At 41.9% G+C, this 21816-nt stretch overlaps 1 protein-coding gene across 1 annotated transcript in view; it reads left to right on the top strand.

Annotated features, from left to right (window-relative positions):
* Nucleotides 1-21816, top strand: part of LOC138284401 (mucin-5B-like) — a 1991087-nt gene that overhangs the window by 1547990 nt on the left and 421281 nt on the right. Inside the window, exons 22-25 of the mRNA XM_069223138.1 lie at nucleotides 813-992; nucleotides 1958-2194; nucleotides 4248-4404; nucleotides 5000-5128. Of these exons, the coding sequence (XP_069079239.1) occupies nucleotides 813-992; nucleotides 1958-2194; nucleotides 4248-4404; nucleotides 5000-5128 (703 nt within the window). The remainder of the gene's footprint in view (nucleotides 1-812; nucleotides 993-1957; nucleotides 2195-4247; nucleotides 4405-4999; nucleotides 5129-21816) is intronic.

The raw sequence follows: 21816 nt of genomic DNA on the forward strand, positions 1-21816 counted from the left end.
ACAAAGACATTACATAAGTGCTGATTTATACGAATAGCAGAATTGTAGCCCACATTGTTGTTTTAAAAATAATCCGAGCAGAAGACTGTAAATAAACAAACTTGGTTAAAAACCATATTTGTGGAGTCTCCAAAAAAACAGCACCTAATCAATAGATAATAAATATGCAAGTAAAATCTAGATCTGTTTTAATTATTTTTGTTCGTCCCTCTGAGAAAGAGGGAGGATGCCAGGCATTGAAATTAAGACAAGGACCCTGCAAGAGAAACCGCATGTGACTGTTGCCACCTGCTGCCTTTAAAGAGTTTCTTTGAGGAGGCTAACAGCGATGAGAAAAAAAAGATCTGCCACTTGAATCGACTCATAAGAATATTCAACGACTCGTGTTCAAGAAAATTCTCAAAAGAAGAATATGATTATAATAATAATACCAACAACAATAATAAAAATACCACCACTACTACTAACAATAATAATAATCATAACAATAATATTAATAACAATTATTATTATGATTATTATTTTTATTATTAATAATAAAATAATGGTGTTTTATGTACTGCTACATACCGGTCTTCCTACCATTTCTAAGCAATCTGAATAAAAAGCACTATAAACGTTCTAAAATGTACAATGGTATATGCAAATCTCTACCATGCAGAAGCGTTTCCTCGAGCTATATGTGACTGTGGGATACTCACAGTAGAGAGACTGCACAAGACTTGAGTACGTTAAGCTGTTAACCTGGTGAAAAAAGTCACAAAGAAGTGCCTGGTAATGTGATGGCTCTTAATTTGTACTTGTACTTGCAGAATACCGTGATCGTCCTAACAGAGGGAGCAGTTAAGGAGAGAATCAAAGACACCCAAATGAAAGATTACTATGAAGTGAACCTTATTGGGATGTACATCATTGTCAAAACACTCCAGGGCTTGACCCTAATGTGGGACCAAAAGACCAGTGTGACTGTCCAGCTTGAGGCTCAATTTCAGGTATGTTCTTCAACATGTAGGTTTGTTTTAAACGGAAGGATACTTCTGAAGTCAATGAACAAATCATGGATTAAAAAGAAGGTGATGGCTGGGTGAGGAAATTCTGAATATTAAATGTGAATTTCACTGCGAAATTAGTTCCCACTGAGTGGTCCCTGCAGTTTCATAAAATGATGGATAATTTCAGACCTGCTTTCTTGTTAATGAGAAAGTAGTAGTAGCTACCAATAGAAGATGAACATCTTCTTCAAAATTAGCATTAAAGTATCTCTGACATAGCGTACGATCGGACCTGTAACTTCCATGAAATCTAAACATTGTGAGTAAAATCTGATGGACATCCATAACATTATTCCAGCATGGCGTACAGTGGTGCTGCTGCCAGCAAAGCCATTTCAGACGTAAAGACGTACATCTTAAGCAGGCCCTTTCCCACCACACATGAAGAGCGCTTGTATGTATTTCAAACTACAATGTTTGGTGATCCTTTCGGTTTTGTCTTAGCTGAGGCGCTTTCTAACATCAAGTGTAGCATTCCTGGTCTAAATGCTAGCTCTGTTTAAGGGACCAGCAGTTAACATACAACAGAATACACTGACTCTGGCTTCAACCTGACCTTTGAATGAACTGGAAACAGCCAGGGAAAGCAGTACAACGGTGTTAAGCATCAAAAGACCTACCGTTAATTCCACATGTAAACTGTTGGGTTTAACAGGGCTGCTTGGACAGAATTAAACTGAGTGTTAAGATCTCTTGTCTTCAGGCAGTTTTTCCACTATCTTTGGTCAGGTCTTTTCCATTTCTTACTTCAAATCCTAGTCAAACTGGTACCAGTGACTTTGGTAAAATACTCCCACTCTAGATGCAGTCAACCGTTTTTCCAAATTATCCTCACTCGATCTAGGATGCTGAAAACAGGTTTGTCCACTTTGAAATAAATAGCCGTTCCTAAACTTTGTTTGCAGGGTAAAGTCTGCGGCATGTGTGGAAATTTCGACGGGATGGTCAGCAATGATTTCACATCCAGGTATCAGTCTTTGGAGACCAGCGAGGTGGCATTTGGAAACAGCTGGCAAGTTGACTCCTCCTGTCCTGGTAGCACCATAATGAACCCCTGTTCAAGTAACCCCTTCCGACAAGCTTGGGCGCAGAAGCATTGTAGTATAATCAAAAGCCCTACATTTGCATCCTGTCACTCCAAGGTAAGGCACTGACCCTTTATTTTTATTGGTTTGTGCAAATATTTCGGACATATTGATTTGAGTTCAAAATCAGATACAGATTTGTAGTTCTTGTCTATGGACCACTTAAGACTGATGAGAGATCATGTTAAATGTCCCTTCTTCCCCACTTCCCTGCTAATTGGATCCCCCACTACAACCATGGAGTCAATTTACCAAAATGCTGGGGGTAGTGGAGGTGACAACACCTGCCCTTGGACCTCCACTTTCACTAACACACATACTTACACCTACACATAAATTCACACTCACACACGCTCTCTCACATGAACACATTCTCACCTCCAAGAATGCACACAACATAAGTTTACCATCATTTTTACTTACCTCAGCTGCCATGGAAGGACATATTCCCTGTTAATTGTACTCCACGTTTATTACACTAAATAGTGAACAATGTATTATTATTCACTATTAGTGTAATATAAATTGACAGAAAACAAAGAGAGTGGAGTACCAACTGACGTCCATAAGGACGAGCCGTTACTATGTTCCTGGCGGCGAATTTGCCACCTGGGAAGACTGCAACCCCTTCTTTCTTTTAACTTGTATTTCTCATGAAGGGCTTCGCAGCTGCAAAGTACAATCTGAATGCTCTCTTTCGTTTTTGGTGCTCCAGCACAAATTCAGTTTCTTTCTTTTTTTCTTTACCATTCCAGCGTAATGGGTATGTTAGACCTTTAAAACAAAATAAGTCTGAGACTACTGTACATCAAGTTGGATGCATCGTGCAAGTGCACATATCAAGGCTTATGAAGCTACATTAATCACATTTCATGCGCATACATGATTGTAAGCACACTGCAGAATTAAAAATCTAGAACGTGACTGACACGTGTTCACATGCATGCAATGAATTGCAAGACATGCATCTGAGAAGGTCGCGCACGACACTTGGTGTACCATTTTGGTTTTATTATTATAGACCCAAAATGGCCGATGGCCATGTTAGATCGATAAAATTAAAAGTAAATGTCAGATATTTAGGCTTCGTCAAAGCTTGTTTAAACTAGCGTGTGGGTGATCATTGGGAGGATCAGAACAAGGAAGTGTGCTAGGAAGACACGAAAACATTCTCAAAAGGCACTTGCAATCACGCATATCATGCAAGCACTTCTATCTACACACACACACACACGCACGCGCACGTTCACAATGTCTTATACTGTTAAGGCATGTACTGCCTAACGTTTTGTTTGGACCATCTCATCTTATTATTTCCATCTGCTGTTCTATGCCAATAAAATATAACGGTAATTCTTAATTTAGAATAGTACTCCTATTATTAGGTGTTAGGTATTTCCAAGTATTTAGAACTAAGTATTCCAAGTATTCCTAATACTGAAGGACCAGGACTGGAAGGCCGAGAATAAGCAAGGGGAACCTCTGCATCAATTCACCACAAAAGAAAGGCTGCTGTACCATGGAAAGCTCTTTCAAAAATATGATAACACAATTATCTTAAAAGAAATATCGGATGCTACTCCACTTTTAAATGCTGGAACAGAAAAGAAAGCCAGGCAAATTCCCTGATAGCGTCAGAATATCTAGAACTTCAACCTCTTCTGGGAGCCTGTGAGATAAGGACAATCAGTTATTTAGGGCCCAATATTTCTGCAGACTGTGTATCTCAGTGGAATGTAGCACGGGAGTTTTGTAATTTCAGGAGCAGCATTACACGTATACAGAACTGGATATTTACCTTTTACGCCTAACTAAATGATGGGGCAAATGTATACAGAAAGCTTCTGTGAAGTTCAAGATAGAGTTTAATTCTTAAGGAGACGTAGAAAACAAGGCTTTAGTTACAAACATACAATTCTGATTTTACATATGTAAAGTGTATTGAAACGAAATGTGAATTTGCTTTATGATTCCTACGAATTGGAAATGTGACAGAAGCTGGGCAACTATGGAAATATGCCTATGTTAAAGGAAAACAGCGTTTTCCATTTTGAAATACATTGGTTTTTTTAAATCCTTGGATGCAATTTACAGGAGATTTCTCTTTCAGGTAAACCCGGTCCAGTTCTTCGAGGCTTGCGTGTCTGACACCTGCTCCTGCGATACTGGCGGTGACTGCCAGTGTCTCTGCACTGCTATTGCTGCCTACTCCAGCACATGTAGAGAAGCTGGCATCTGCATTAATTGGAGGAGCCCTGAAGTCTGCCGTGAGTGCCCAGCTAGACAGAAAAAACATTATGATCAAGCCAAGTGATTTCCAACCATTTCCTGAACGCTCGAAGAGATGGCAGAACTTGCCTTCGGTTTCCTAAAAAACTCTAATACAACTGGTTCTACCTCCCAAAAGCTGCTAAATATATATATTTTTAAAATTGACCCATAAAGTTGGTTCTCTGAAGTCGTTCAGTATGTGGTAGCAGTGGTTTGCTCCTGCTCCATATTGCTAAGGGTATACCGTTCCCATAAATGTGTGCATGATAAGGTATATCAGGTTTTTTCCTTGGAAGAACCAATAATTTGCTCCATCCTGCCTCTTTGTAATTTATGCGCTGCCACAATGGAAGGGGAGAGTAAATAAGACCTGTCTTAGAGTAATGGTTTAGCTTGGGTAAGAGTCCCTTTTGGGGAACTGGGTATATGACAATTTGCCCTCAACGTGCACTACGTTTACCATAAAGCTTTGGTTTGGTCATTGATGATGAATAACTGTTCTTCATTTTCTGGTTGATTTCTTACAAAATAGGCTATAGTTTCAGACTTCTAGAACAGATATTTACCAAAAGTTGATTACATATTTTACAGCTGTCTTCTGTGATTTCTACAACTATGATGGGCACTGTACGTGGCATTACAAGCCCTGTGGAGACCCGTGCCTCAGGACATGCAAGAACCCTCAAGGCAATTGTGACAACCACACCAATCATCTGGAAGGTAGAGCAGAGTGTGGTGTATATTGTTCTGATGTCTCTCTTTTATAAATGTATTTTTTGGAGGTACAAAAGAGGAATACATAAATATATTACATCAAGAAAACATCTTACATTCATGTCTAAAAGCAGCACAGCAAAAACTCCAAAAACACAGTTTGATGCACAGAGAACTAAATACGTGCAATAGAGCTGCGACCCATTGAAGTGTTGGGCATCATAAAATACATTTTAAAAGTGTTGACAATATACATTAAATGAATCTTCTAGTTCAAGATACCTGAATTAATTATCAAACCATCAAATGAGTGTAATATAGACCAATTCAAAATGTACAAATGTATCCATTGCTATAAGATAAAGAGAGAGCCCGAAATGTTCAGAATCTTTGAAGTTGAACTGTCTTGTTTCTTATACAGTTCTTCATGCTATTGCACACTTACCATTGTATTGAGCCATACTGTAAAAGTGGGGATTACAGATGTTTTCCAATGCTCCACTATCAAGGAACAGACAACTAATATTACATTATATACCAATTCATTGAATACAACGCTGGGGACGCGCAACCAGCAGGGCAGAGGAGGCAGCGGCAGTACTTACCAGGGCAGGAGCTCTTTAAAACCTTCTTCGCGCTCCTGCCTCGGGGGACGCGCAACCAGCGGGGCAGAGGAGGCAGCGGCAGTACCTACCAGGGCAGGAGCCCTTTAAAACCTTCTTCGCGCTCCAGCCTCGCGGGACGCGCAACCAGCAGGGCAGAGGAGGCAGGGGCAGTACTTACCAGGGCAGGAGCCCTTTAAAACCTTCTTCGCGCTCCCGCCTTGCGGCAAAGCCCGGGCCGAGGGCGGGCCCGTCCTGCGCCAGTCGGCGACCAGAGGAGGCTGGGCTCGGTCATATTATTTTCTTTCTGTTACTTGCATTGGGGTTGTTGATAAGCGTTTGATCCCATTGCAGCCATGAGGACAACACACTGCTATAGGTGAGCAGCATCTGTGCCTTTTTGACGCTTTAGCTTTTTCAACAAGGTCCTAGTGGGGTCGGAATAGGGTGGGAACAGGGGAGGCAAAGTGCCTACAGTAAAAGGTTGACCTAAAAAAATATCTGCTAGACAAAAGGAGTCCAAAGAGCCAAGATGGGTAGACGGAAGGGGGGGGGTACCTTTGGAAAAGGCTGGCAACAACAAGACCCTAGACGGATTACTCCAAAAAGCGGTTGGAGCATTAGAAAAGGAAATTGAAATGGTGGAGCACCGTCTTACTGCCCCCCCACTGACGGTAGTCAATTGCCCATCCCTATCCCCACCGCAAACTCTAATACATCCCCTCCATCCACCCGATTCACAGTCTCCCCCGGCTATCTCTCCTTTAACTACCCAAGAGTCTATTGTGGAGACTCGGGATAATGCCACACAACCATCAGAACTTATACAGCCACTCTTAGACAGGTCTCTACTCAATTCAGAACACAACACAAAAGACAAAAGAAAACGAGGCGAGGTAAATTTAAGGAACAAAGGGGCCCACATTCTGAGCTCCCCCAAACATGGCGTACCAACTCGGAATAAGGGCTCCACATTGACTCAAGCACCTATCGATGATCGTTCAGCAACTGATTATATAATTGAATACATAAAAGACGAGTTTTCCAAAAGGCTACTCCATATAGCGACTCGCCTACAAGCCATTGAAGAGAAACTGGAAAGTCTTATCAAGTCCAAGCAGATGATCACCCCCCTTCCACCGGATTTGCAGTCCTCCCGCCAAATTCTCCCCTCGAGCCTTCTAGGCAATAGCGCCAGTAACCTCCCCCTATCATTGGGTACGGATCACTACCCTTCAATGAACTGCCCAGATACTTTGTACCAACCAGTGAGGGCTCTGACTGCTGGGCTGGCTACCGCCCCAAAGGATAAGTGTACCAAGACTGCCCCCCCCCCTTTCTGAGGGGGAATGGAGGAGCTGCTTCTTCCAATAATATGGGAACAAAATCCTACAAAGGTATCCTTGACCAGAACTATCCACCAATAGATCGGATGCATAGGGATGAAGGAACCAACCTGAGAACTTTACATCTGCCGCCGGAATCCTGCCCATACGTTCTTGTTATCACGAGCGTCCCTAAACTTAAAACTGACATTCCCGAATCATTCATAGAACTGAAAAATAAGGTCATACACTGGCTACATAGTAACGCCAGATTTGCATTCCATATGGTACCTTCAATACTAATGGTGAGGAGGGTGCGTTGGGTGGGTCCACTTAAGAACCCCGGTACGGGGGATTGTATTGTTATCAACTTTGATTCGCCTACCCTCGTCCAGCAGCTCTCTCTGAATGTGTTCAAATCGAACCCTCTAGGGGGAGAAGTATCTTTGTGTAGACTCCAGGCTTTCTACCCTCATACAGTTTCATCAGCTATTAAAGGGGCGCCAATGTCATTTAGAGGTTCCATTAGCTCTCAGATGCAGCCTGTCCCCCAGTCAGGACGTAGCTCCCCTTCACCATCTCTCTCTGAAATTGATTGACTAATAATCAGCTCCGCGTATGGCCCACCTAAGCCTCAAGGAACTAGAAATTGGGATAAGAATTATCTTATAATCGGAACTATTGAAACACAAGGAATAGGAATAGGTAGTCCTGAGGGTGATCAGACTCTCACTGCAGACATTAGAGGCTCCACAATAATCCTTTCACCAGCCCAGATAGAATTCTCTAGGACGGAAAACAACCCCTCTCTTTTCCCCTGTGGTCAGAGCATGGAGATCTGCACTTGGGGAGTTAGCAAGGAGGGCATGGTTTATGAGATCAACCCAGCCCCGGAATTAACAGGTACCACAAACCGCGGGTCTACTCCCCCTGTCCGGGCATTTGAACCGACTATGCCAGGCTCCGACCCAAATGGGGTGAGTAACACCACGGGTGACAATGAAGTAGAAAATCTAACTGAGGCTAGTCTAGCCATGATTGAAAGGGGTATCAAACCCCCTCATAGCACTTCATTTGCAAGAGGATACTTTACGGCCAAAGCTTTGCAAGATAAAATAGAGGGTTTAGACATAGTTCTTAGTTGGAACATTGCAGGGCTGGAGAATAAAATGGGTATCCCTGAATGGGGCAAATTTATAGATGAACACAAAATATGCCTCTTTCAAGAAACGTGGGCACTGGAGCCCAAGTATAGAATTGGTTTTAAAAGCTATTGGGTCCCAGCAACCAAGGCGATCTCCGGGAGACCCTCAGGCGGGCTGCTCATATGGCTTAGTTGTTCCCTCAAATGTCGGGTTGAAATATAGTAGATATGGGCTGTCCCGATCTCATGGGTTTATCAATACCATCTCTTAAGGAGAAACCGCTCCTAATAATTAACATCTGCAACAGGAGCTTGGGCAGCAAATATGAATCAGACGCTTTAACTATTTTGGACAGTTTTCTTTCCTGCAAAACCTCTTCCCATTTTATTCTTATCGCAGGGGATTTTAATATTACCTTTGAGCCCCACTCGTTGGCCCAGGAACTATATAAAGAAGAGAACGCTTATTGGGGTATCCCCCAACTGGTGTCAAGCAAAAGACCAAAAATTAACAGATTAACACACCAAGTCGTGGACATTACACTGGCACATGGTCTTCGAGCCTGTAACGGTCGTTCCCGCTCGGACGTTGACCTTCATCCTACATTCAGGTGCGGAGCCCAGAAGAGCCAGATAGATTAAATTTTGCTTGACATTCGGTTGTGGGGTCACATGGCTGACATGAAGATTTTAGAACATGAGGAAAGTGATCACGAGCCACTGATCGGTTAGGAGCCTATTACCTCTACTTGAAGCTCCTTGCCCCAAGATTTTCGAACAGCAGCTTGCACTGACAAACAATAGACGAAATGTCAAATGGGAATTTGCGAGTACTGATCCAGGTACCATGATATCCTTGTATAGCCAGTTGGCTGACCATATGGAGAGTATGCCCCTGCTTTTAGAAGATGGTGAAGGGCTTATAGCAGCCCACACATCATTATTTAATTCTTTAAAATATCTTTTCACCAAAGAAATTGCTAGTAAAGCAATAAAAAAGTGTAATGCAGGGTGGTTTAGTGCGGCATGTAGGGAAGCACAGCACAAACTACTGAGAGCTCTAAGAGGGGCCAGTCAGAGCACATAAGACAAGCAAGGAAAAATTACAAACAAGTAGAGCCCGCAGGAGATGGGATGAGCTTAGATGGGCTTCTCTTCTGGAGTCTGCAAAAGCTAATGATACCTCGAAATTCTGGAAACTGGTGGCCGACGCTAATGAAGAACCAAACCGTTTGCCCAGTGCTTCAATACTCCCTGTAGAGTGGACAGATCATTTTGGCCGATTATATCCAGGGCCTACAGATGTTACTACCAGGGAATTGAACCATATTATGACCCTTGAGACTTCCCCGATCAAATTCACCCTGGCAGAAACCAAGGCTGCGATTGTTTCATTGAAATGGGGAAAGGCCCCAAGCCTTGATAAAATCCCAGGGAACCTGTACAAGCCAAGTCCGGATATATGGGCCCCATACCTGAACCTGGTCTCTAATGCAGTAGCTGCAGGAGCGCCTGCACCGAGCTCCTGGAAGGGAGCGGAGATAGTTCCTATCTTTAAGAAAGGCAGCCCCTCTGACCCTGCCAATTACCGTCCAATCTCCTTACTTGATCATTTCCAAAAAATGTTTGCTAAGCAAGTCCTGTTTCATCTTGAAGAATGGATTTTAGAAACCAATGCCATCTCCAACTTGCAAGCAGGGTTTAGGCCAGCAGTTAGTACCATAGACCAAGTCTTAAGATTTCTAACAATCAAATGGAAGACTGTGGAAATAGGAGGGGGCAACCTGTTTGTGGTCTTCATTGACCTTAGAGCCGTATTTGATCTGGTCCCCAGGAACCAGTTATGGCTGACATTAGCCAACATGGGCATCCCAAAGGGTCTTTTGAAACTTATGGTTTGACTACACGAGAACACCTATGCACAAATTAGGAGTGGCAAGGATGGCGATTTAACAGATCCAGTTGCCATCGAAAGAGGAGTCAGACAGGGCTGTGTCCTAGCCCCTACCCTTTTCCTCCTATATATAAACAATTGCATTAACTATCTAGTAAACTGCACCAATGACTCCCCTAAGCTCGCCGGGACTAAAGTGCCATGCCTGCTTTATGCGGATGACACCATCTTGCTGGCCAAAACACCCATGGGAATCCAAAATCTGGTTAACCAGTTATGTGCATTCTGCAGAGATTATGGGCTGGATATCAACGCCAAGAAAACCAAATTTATGATATACAGTACCCCGAACAAGAAGTTAAAAGCAAATATAATGATGGATTCAGTCCCTTTGGAGAGGGTAACAGAGTACGATTATCTGGGCATCAGATTATCAGATAAGGGTAGCTGGGATGCAGCCAGAAGAAAAGGGGCACTCATTATTAGCCAAAGAAGCGGAGTGCTAGAACGAAAGGCTAACACTGTAGCACGTCCCCCTCTGATTCCTATCTCTGAAATTTATAAAGTCCAAATTCATGCTGCTGCCCTATACGGAGCGGAACTCTGGGGTTCACACAGACAATTGGATACCCTCCAAACCAAAGAAACAACTTTTTCAGACACATATCTAGGCTAGGGAAGGGCACGCCGATGATTCCCCTAAGATTAGACCTGGGTATAAACAGCATCAAAGACACGGCATGCTTAAGCCCGCTTCTATATTGGGTTCGACTTTGGAAAACGGAAGAACTTGAGCCCTTCAGGATAGCATTTAAAGATCTTACTCCACCATTCCAGGGATGGGAAAAAGTTTGTTGGTTGAGGGAGATGAAAACTGCCTGGGTTAAGCTGGGTTTCTCCCATTATTGGGAAAATCCTGAGATGATTCCCGCTAACGCCAGACTGCTGATCAAAGAACAATACTGGGAAAAAATCCACAAGGAGCTTTTTCACTGTAATGGGACAGGTCGGCTGACAGCAGAGTTCCTGCTGGTCAAACACGAACCTTGGCCTGAAAATTTCTTGGACCTCTCTATACCAGCACATGCCCGAGCCTTATTCCTTCAGTTCAAGTACAGAACACTAGCAGTGAACAGCTTTACGGCCCGCTGGCCGATTAATATTCCCATGTCTGACAAATGCATAAACTGCCACTCATGCAAGGAAACTCCTGAGCATGTTCTATTTTTTTGCCCCCTGTATAAACGTCCTAGAGGAAGGTGGATGATTCCCTTGTGTAAGGTATTGCTATTACAAAATCGAACTAGTGCCTACAGACTATGCAAATATGTCACCTCCACGCTGATAGTAAGCTCTGTTTCTAAATATCTGTCAGCAGCATGGTCAATTCGTAGCAGGACTACTTTAGACTCCAGTCTACTGGCTGAAGATAGGTTCAACAGCTAGTTGACTAGGATTTTTAGGCAGCTATGGAATTTAAATATAATTTTCCGTGTTGATTTATTTATGATACCAGATTTTATTCTTGTCTGTGTTTTTAGTGGATTTTTTAATCTAAACCGATTCACAGTATTTAGCACACAGCACTTTGCAAATGGTAAGATTTAATTCCCCTGATTAATTTATTTAAGACACAAGGCTAACTCTATGGTACCTTTTCAAATGCTCGGTATCTAATTTTCATAAGTACGAAGTATTTTATGCAGTATTATGAATCATCTTGTATGTATAATTTGCTCTAGAACAGTCTATATAGGTATCATTAAAAATGATTTGCTATATCACCTGCTTTAAACTGATTCATAGTATCCTAGCACATAGCACTTCGCAAATGGTAAGACTAAATTGCCCTGAGTAACTTACCTAAGACATGAGGCTAATCTTTTAAATGCTTGGTTTTTAAATCTCACAAGTCCGAAGTATTTTATGAAGTATTACGAACCACTTTTTAAGTATAAATTGTTCCGGAATAGTTGTTATTGCTTTTCTCTTTTTGGGATGGTTATGATCTTTGTATTTTCTTGTATGTATGGTTAATTTTTATGCTTTTTAATGGTCTAACTTCAGACCGAATAAACTAATAAAATAAAAAACGCTGCCCCTTTTGTAGGAAATATCCTAGAAAAAGTATACATGGATTATGCATGATTCATATAATGAATACTTTATCAATATATGCTCAAATCAAATTCTAAAATGTAGTCTATCACAGGACCATATTACAGGGGACTTGTCATTAGGTGGGCTGTTCCACCAAAGCAGGAAGCTGGGTTATTAGGAAACATCCTATGTAAATGGTCAGATGTAATATATTAACTATTTGGCATAGAAATGCATTTGATGTAAGTTTGAGCTTCTAAAAGTTGAAGAATTAAACACATTTACTTTTTCCAGATGTTTTCAGATATATTTATATTTTTTCCCTTTAACGATCTGTTGCCATGTGCAGTTGATGCTTTTGCTTTCACAAATCAACATGTTGCACCCTGCCTTAACATAAATAGTGTTTTTGAAAAATATTATATACTAGTTCTTCTTTCTCATTTACCATTGAAGGAAGTATCTTTATCAAGAACTGATAGATCTCAAGATATGACCTTCACATCCATTTTTATCAATTAGAATTGACCTTTCTATACCATTCCATATTTTCCATCTGTTATTGGATAAAAAATCTGTCATCTTACAATTCCCATTCCTTTTAAGTCTTATCACTAATGCATAGTCTAATTCTATAATATTTTGTAAAACCAAATCTACAAATGTAATGCAGCAACTGCATTAATCTGTGTTATCCCAAAATGTTTAAAGAAACCTATTCGCCTGGCTGAGAACCAATTAAAGACCTTGTAGCAGACATTTTCAGGGGATTTAATTCAACATAACATATTCTGGATATTGTTGTCCTGCATATATATTATTCATGAATTCATGATCATAATGTACAGTGAATTATTGTCCTTTTTAAACTATTGTCAGGAACAGTGCATAAAAGGTGAAATAGTACATTTTAGAATTCAGCATGTCTACCCCTCCCTCCTCCATAGAGTAATATAAAGTTTTGAATGCTAATTTTGAAGTCAAACTTTGCCATGAAAATACGGAAAGCATGAATTTAAACTTATGAATAAAGTAGGAATATAAAACACAGTGGGCAGCTGAGAAGTAAAAATGTATAATTGGCAGGAGATTACTTTTCATCAAAGCTGCATCAACTCGGAGAGACTCCCATTTGTCTAACTGTGCTTATTTTTAACAATAATAGCTTATAATTTAAATCATACAAATCGTCAATGTGATTTATTAATTCTATATCCAAGAATCGTTTAGAGCATTGGATTAAACTACCTTGTAAATCTTGCATTGGTACCGCTGGGTTACTGTTGTATAATAGCACCTCATATTTTGCTTTAATAATTTTAGATCCTTCTAAGTTCTGAAATAACATGAATAAGCAATACATAACCAATGCGCCTAGACATGGAATCCTTGTCAATATGAGCAGGTCTTTGTCCAGTAGTGTGGCAGAAATGCATAACACTCCAATATCCATACTTTCACATGAAGAAGTGCGGACATATTTTGGTCACAGCAATATAGAGCTTGTAAACACCATACTGTGCTATGATAAATCAGGATAGGAGCACACTTGCTTCCTCTCAACATGTGCTATGTCATTTGGAGGACATATATCAGGATGAGAAACATTTCTATCGAATTGCGTTTCAGGACATATCATCTTCAAGTGTGACAGTCTTAAGCCCCTTTCACCAACCTAGTAGTAGATGATATTGGAATTCTTGGATGAATTGGCAGTGAAAGATTAACCACTCACCCACGTTTAGGTGGAAAACAACTAGATCAAAGTTCATTTAGACAATAGTCTGTTAAACCAGAGATTTTGAAAATGCAGATATGGAAATTAAAACATCTCTCTGAATTACATGATAAACAGTATGAATATTAAAATAGTGTTATAAAAACTTCATGTCTATAGCAACAGTAACTTCCAATTAAAACCGTTAATTAATAATTCAAATTCACAAACTTAATTCTTCACCCCTTGCTTTTTAAGCTGATTAAAGCTGTCACACCTAATAACTGCATATCACATAAAACAATTTTTGCTTCTAATCACAACTTTGCACCATACTTAATTAAAACTGGTTTTATGAACTTGCACCTAATTACAATGCAGTATAACCAATCCATTAGGATGTGAATACTAGAGGCTTTCAAATCTAGCCCATAGCTGCAACTATGTTCCTCATCCATCAGGTACTTCCCATCTGCTAGAAGTGCAAATCCTGGGTTTAACCCTACCTGGAATTTCAGAAGCTCTCTCTGCTACCTTGATTCAGCACCTCTGAAAGATATGGGAAGGATGTACGGTCCTGCCAGGAGTTAATAACTCACTGAGTAAAACTCTTTGAGTTGACATAAGTCAAAACTCTGATCCTGGATTCTGTAGCACACTTTTCATTTAGTTACTTTCTTGTATAATAAATAGGAACATCAGTTTTAAAATATTTTAGGTTACCTGAGAGGGCCAAGCCATTGAGACAGTCCTTCACGTCTCTTGCGCAGTATAACTCACTTTGGCAGATTTCCTTCAAGCACAGCTTTGATACTTTTTCTTTCAAACACATTTGCATTCTATGTCAGAAGAAGAAAGGGCCTTATGTATCATTATTAGAAATAGTGATTATCTAATTATAATTCTCAGCAAATCACAATTGAGTAATCGCTATTCTTAATGAATGAAACTCCATGAGTTTCACTTAGCATTTCCTATTGGGTCGCAAAAGGACCTACCTCATTAATATTTATGAGGCAGATCACAATTTGTGACCCATTGGAAAATGGAAAATCACATGGATGGTGACCTACAGCAATGTTTGTAATTGCTTCTAAATGAAGCAACCTTTTATTTTCAGTGAAACCCCTTTGTCCTTAAAGTAAAACAGGATGTGTTTAAAAAAGGAAAAATGAATAGTTGTTTTCCCATTATTTTAAGACTAAGCAGTGATCCGTGGGACCACTGCTCCTCTTAAAAAAAAGTTTGCGCTACCATTCACAAAGGGGAAGGGGTCTCTTGTATACTGCTTCCCATTTGTGAATGGGTTACCACCTACTTGAAGTAGATGGTAAAATGCAAATGTCTTGCGACCACATTATGGTCGCAAAACATTCCTACATACTGCTGCAATTTGGTATAGGGAAAGGACATCCTGAACTCACCCTTTACTAATACCGAAAAGGTGTGTATTGGTATTTCCACATTGAGATTCAGTAACATGATACCGAATCGCAAATTGGAATTCATCCATATCAAAATACATTTTACCGGTCACAAACAAACTGATTCTGTGAATCGCACAGTTTGCGACAGGTAAAATGCATGATACTTTTGGCCCATCTTTCCTTTTGCTGATGTATTAATTCAAGATGTTAAACACATTTCTACACTGTTTGCTTGTACCATTGTCAATGGGAGAAGGCCTGAAAGTTTTTTTGTGGTAATTGCCCTCCCTTTCATTCAAATAATTTCTCACCCAAACTTAACATGTAACATTTGTGAAGGGACACTAGCTTTTTGGGCAGTAATCCTCTGGGTTATTGACAGCCCACAAAAATCCCCTCTAAGTTTATTTAGCCTCCTACAAATGTAAATGCTCTACTTTCTAAGGTTTCTCAGTATATTTTCCAAAGATACTTGTGTCACAGGGTTTCGGCTATATTAATTTCCACAATAGTCCACATGCAGTTTTTGTTTCTTTTCTCCATAACCAAAATATTAGTTTTATTTATTAACAAAGCATTTGCCATGTAATATGTGTTAAAGCATGCCGTTTTCTCTGAAGTACCGCCTGTGTTACAACATTTGCATACAATAAACATTATATGCGATGATTCCCCATCTTAGGGGAGTACAAAAGTTTATTATCCATGTTACCTGGGAGATCAGCCAGTTATAAAGCGAGTAGTGTGCAGGCAAGAAAGCACCCCTGCTACAGGCTTTCCTTGACAGGCACCATTTACATCTATCTTGAGCCTGACCCAATTCTCTTGATGCAGGACTTTCATCACTATAACTAATGGAGCTGGGATTTTCACCCCAGACAACGTTTCCCACAATATGTTTTTGTTTACTGTTAACAATATCTAACGCTGATCGAACATCAACAAATCAACAATACAGGTTCTCTCATATTTCTTTTGCTTTTCATCCCAATGCCCAGAGGCTAAAACGATGATCATTGGTTAAATGCTTCTCCTTACAATCACCTAGCTCAAGAGGTATTAACTCATTGGTGTCAAATCAGTCCTTGGAGTATTTGTCCTAAGAATATTTTGCCCCCCACATCAATTAAATCTGGCAATAATTTTGGGGGTCTGAAGGATCGTTTTTTAAAATATTGGTTAAAGTATGACTCCTTTCCAACACTACAGGAAGTGTTCAATGTTCAGGAATTCAGAAAACGCAAGAGGATGTAAGCTGACCCACAATTCAAGATTGGTTTTGATATAAATTGCAGGCAAATTATCCAAATTTGACTTTGGAATTAAAAGTACTTCCAAAGTCTTGACCTACCTTATTTGTGCTTTTAGGTCACCCTTATGGTTTACCAAAGGGGCCCTAAGGGTAGGGTACAGTGTAATAATTAGCAGGATCTATACATGTATTCTATAAAGAATGTGTGATATGCCCTGGTGAGGGCGGAACTGTCAATGTTGTGCCCCTATTGTTGTGCATTAGCTCTTTAGGCTGACATGGGAAGCTTTATTTAACATTAACAATGTCTTACTTTTTAGAGAAGTGATCTAAAAACATCACTCATGGTGTCAAATTATTAGTTGCAATAAATCCAACAACTTTCCAATCTTAGATTTGTTATAACTATTACAGGAAAGCAGTTTTAGGACTGCTTTCCTAAAGTGAACTAAAATCAGCCCTATTGTAGCCTTTTCTAATTGGTCAGCCTTTTGGCAGGCTGTGCCAAGCTGCCTTAATGAGGTGCGTAGTGGCCTGGGTTGAGACAAAGGAGACATCTGGTTGTGGAGATCTGCAGTAGCAGATGTCAGAGCAGGAAGTAGGCTGGGTAGCCAAACTGGTCTTTAAAGGAGGGAAAAAAAAGTTGGGACAGAAACCAAACCTCCCCCATTTCTTGCACCCTAAGCCAGATGGGAGTCCCTCTAATTAGATTAGGAAAGGGTCTGGAAGGGGAGTGTAGGAGAAATGTAGCCAGACCTGTGGGTGGGCTTAGCCAGACTTGAACCTCCAGGAGAGATTTTCTCCATTTTGGAATTTTGTGAGTATTGCTTTCTGGGTCAAATTTCCCCTGCTGTCAGTCCGGATCTGGAGTTTTTTCATGAACAGTACCCCTGTGTACCATTATGTCCATCAAACAGTTTGGCATCGTCTGCGCCAGATATGACATCGCGGGTCCAATATAGGCACCACCCCAGCGCGCTGACATCAGTTTCTTTTCACAACTTTCCACGCCAGAAGACCAGATCTACGAAGACTGTGCATCAAAACTAAGGCTCTGAAAGGGGAGCCCATGTCCCTAGAAATCAGTTCATAGAGAAGTGAGGCGAGGTGGGTCAGTAAGGAATCTGCAACTAGAGTATGTCTCCACCAGTTAATGAGTTACCGAAGGTAAGTAATTTGTTAATCTGATAGAGACTTGTAATTGCAGATTCCTTATGTTTGGAATAGATACCCAAGCAATACCATTCCCGGAAGAGGGTCTACGAACTAAGATCATACTAGAAAGTCCTGCAGGACTGAAGGGGCAAAGTACCCATCCCTACAGACCTGATTGTCCAGGCAATAGTGTTTGCCTGAAAGATGCCAAGGACTGGAACTCAGCGTGCTAACCCAGTGGTCGCAGCCATAGCGCTGGTAGAATGAGCACACAAACCTTCAAGTGGTTGCTTCTTGGATTGTGCATAGCAAATTTTATTGCATAGTATGACCCATCGGGAGATGGTTTGCTTCTGCACTGCCTGACTTCTCATCGAACCCAGATAACCGACAAAGAGTTGATCATCCAAGCGGATCTCTTTTGTTCGATCAAGGTAGAACAGCAATGCTCTTTTTGGATCTAGGCAGTGGAGTCTCTCCTCTTCCTTAGAAGGGTGTGAGTTGTGTAAAACGTAGGCAAGGTGATGGATTGGTCTACATGAAAGGGCATGCCCACTTATGGCAAAAGGGAAACCCCAGTGTGAAGCACCACTTTGTCAGGATAGATGGAAAGGTAGGGTGGCTTAAATGACAATGACTGCAGCTCATTTACCCTGCAGATAGATGTAATGGCCACAAGGAAGACTGTTTTCAAAGTGAGAAACCAATTCCAGAGAGGCTTAAAGTGAGCGCACATCACAAATGTCTAAACTAAATTCAAATCCCATTGGAGCATAATGAACGGAGATGAAGGAAACACGGGTAAGTCCTTAAAGGAACCTATTTACAATTGGAGGCTTAAAGAAGGAAGGTTGATCAGACAACCTAAAAAATGCAGAGCTAGCAGATAAGTAACCTTTGAGAGTGCCCATAGTAGAGCCTTGCTGGACCACAGAAGATATAAACAAGAGAACCTTTGGAAAGAGGGACAGAAAGGGCATCAACAGACTTGTCTGTGCACCATGCCACAAATTTCTTCCAATGACATGCATTTACCGTTTTGGTGGAGGGGCACCTGGCTGCCAAGATAACATTATAGACTTCAGGCAGAAGGGCAAATGCTGTCAACTGTGGCCGCTCTATCTCCATGCAAGAAGGTGGAGGATGAACAGGTTCAGATGGAGAACCCTCTCCTGCTGTTGTAACAGAAGAGTTTGCTGAAGAAGCCATCTGATTGGAGGATCAATAGCCATTCTGAATAGCTTGGACTATCAGACTCTGTGCACAGTCTGGAGTCACAAGGATTACCTGAACGCTGTCATTCTTGATCTTCTTGAAAACGTTGGGTAGAAGTCTTATGGGCAGAAAGGTTTACAGGAGATCTGAGTTCCACTTGGGATAAAAAGTATCACCAAGCGATTGCCACCTTGGACACTTCAATGCAAAATACTGCTGACATTGCATGTTTTCTACGCAGGCAAACAGATCTAATCAAGGCTCTCCACTGCTGAAAGAGACAATGTGCCACCTCCTAGTGGAGACGCTATTCATGATCAACTAGGCATTGTCAGGTGAGTTTGACTGCTCTGATGTTCGGAGAGCCTGCCAGATGTTGACCATCAGGGAAATGCCCTGATGTTCCAGCCTTATTCAGATTTGCAGAGCCTGTTGACAAAGTGTCCAGGGCCCCATTCGATCCTGTTTGCTGCAGTACCGGATGACGGTGGTGTTGTCCATAAATGCCTGCACTACCTACCCTTTGAGAGAGGCAAGAAATGCTTTCAATGCTATTCTGATGACCCGGGGCTCCAACAGGTTGATGTGGAGTCCAGACTCTGCAGGAGATCAGACACCTCTGATGTCTGCCTCTCCCAGGTGGCCACCCCATCCCAGGAGTGATCTCACTGGGGTAGGGAGAGGGATCTGCCTCTGGCCTAATTGCAGTTTGCTAGCCACCACTGCAGATCTTGCACAGTTCCCTCTGAGATCTGGGCCATGTCGGAGAGATTCCCCTGATGCTGCACCCACTGGAACCTCAAGTCCCACTGCAGAGCCTGCATTTTCCATCTGGCATGTGTCTCTAGCAGGATGCAGGAGGCCAAGAGGTCCAGCAGCCTCAGAGTCATTCTCCCCGAAATCCAGGATAGGGGCTGAAACATTGGTATCATAGCCGGAACATCGTGGACTCGCCGCTTGGGAGGATAAGCCAGAAACTGCACTGTTTCCAGAACAGCTCCGATCAGAAGGGAGTATCTGAGAGGGAGTCATGTGTGGCTTTGGCATGTTTATTTTGAACCCCAGCAAATACAGCAGGTCCGCTGTAGTCTGGAGGTAGGTAGATAGCAGCCTTGGGTGAGCCTGACTTCAACAGCCAGTCCTCAAGGTAAAGGACGACTGAAACTCCTGACCTGCACAGTTGATCTGCGATCACCGCCATCACCTTGGTGAACACCCAAGGGGCGCTGCTAAGGCCAAGGGGGAGCATGGTGAACTGAAAGTGCTCATTGCCCATTGTGAACCACAAGTAACGACTGTGGGCTGGCAGGACTAAGATGTGGAAATAAGCATCCTGCAAGTCCAATTCTACCTACCATCCAGTGTCCTGAGTCCAAGGAAAATATAACTTGAGCCAGAGTGAGCATTCTGAACTTCTTCTTCTTGACAAAAAGATTAAGGGACCAAAGGTCTAGGATGGAGCAGAGGCCCTTGTTCTTTTTGAGTACACAAAGTAGCAGGAATAGTAACCATGGCCTACTTCTGTAACAGGGACCCTCTATATCTCTCCCTTGGCCAAGAGAGTCAGAACTTCTTCTCAGAGAAGTGCTAAGTGATCCTCCATCATACGATCATAGGATGGTGTCATGGATAGAGGGGTAGTCTCAAAGGGGAGGGAGTTGCCCCTTTGGACTGTCTGCAAAACCCATCTGTCTGACGTGATGGACTGCCAACACAGCAGGCGATGGCAGATCCTGTCTCCGATTGGTCCATGGTGGGGAATCATCAGACTAGGAAGGCTTGGATGCAGCAGATGGGGTGGTGAACTGGCTAGACCACTGGCACCCTTATCCACAAGGATGGTAGATCCCATGTCCCTAGCCACGCAGGGGCTGGGCAGTTTGAACGGCAACGGACATGGCTGGGCACCCTTTCAATAACCATGAAAGAGGCAAAAATCCATCTGAGGGGAATGGGGAGCCTCTGTGAGGCCCAAGGACCTGACCTTAGCACGAAAACCCTTCAAGTGCTTGAGTGCTGAGTCTGCTTTCTCTCTGAAGAGATGGGTGCCATCAAGGGGTATGTCCATAAGGTTAACCTGGACATCCCTTGAAAAGCTAGACACCCTCAATCAGGCATGGTGCCTAAGGGCCACTGTTGATGCAACCACTCTGCCCAGTGAGTAGGTTGTGTCCAGTCCACATTGAATTGTGAACTTTGCTGCATCTCTCCCATCAGCAACTGCTTGGGAAAGTACAGCTTGGGCCTCCTCCGGGGCCTGCGGCAGCACTTGCACAACTGTATCCCAGAATGTGGGAATAACTGCCCACAAGACCCCAATGCCAAGCTTTCAATAGTGGTTCCTCAATAGCACATCGTACCTCGATAAAATGTAATGGTTAGTTTGATGCCTAATGGTATATTTGTTAGTATTTTAACTGTAGCTTGTTTGTGAACTATACGGATACAACAATAATGATGCAATGATATAAAAATACTACCACAGTACGTTCACTTTTGTAAAGCAGTATTTTATGAGCTTAAAAATCTGTCAACTGTAGGAAACAGGATGTGCATACCTCCAATCCCCATTCAGTTTCTTATCTTCAAAGGAGAAGGTATTGAGTGAAATCTTTTGGTTAAAAGCCACCTTGAAGTTTTGCACAAGTACAATGGATGAAAAAGAAGATCCTTTGATGTTGAAGATAGGGAGAAGAGGTGACACAGAGGAAGAAATTGAAAGGCTCTATTGAATGTTTGTTTTTCTTTTCCGCATAGAGGAACACAAGTAACTAATTTGTTACATGCAACCTATGCATTTATTTCCCATGTGTTAGAAATTGGGTCCCTAGTTGGCAGAGGTATGCAGCTTGTCCAAGTAGGG

Source organism: Pleurodeles waltl, chromosome 3_1 (assembly GCF_031143425.1).
Source record: "Pleurodeles waltl isolate 20211129_DDA chromosome 3_1, aPleWal1.hap1.20221129, whole genome shotgun sequence".
NCBI lineage: Eukaryota > Metazoa > Chordata > Amphibia > Caudata > Salamandridae > Pleurodeles > Pleurodeles waltl.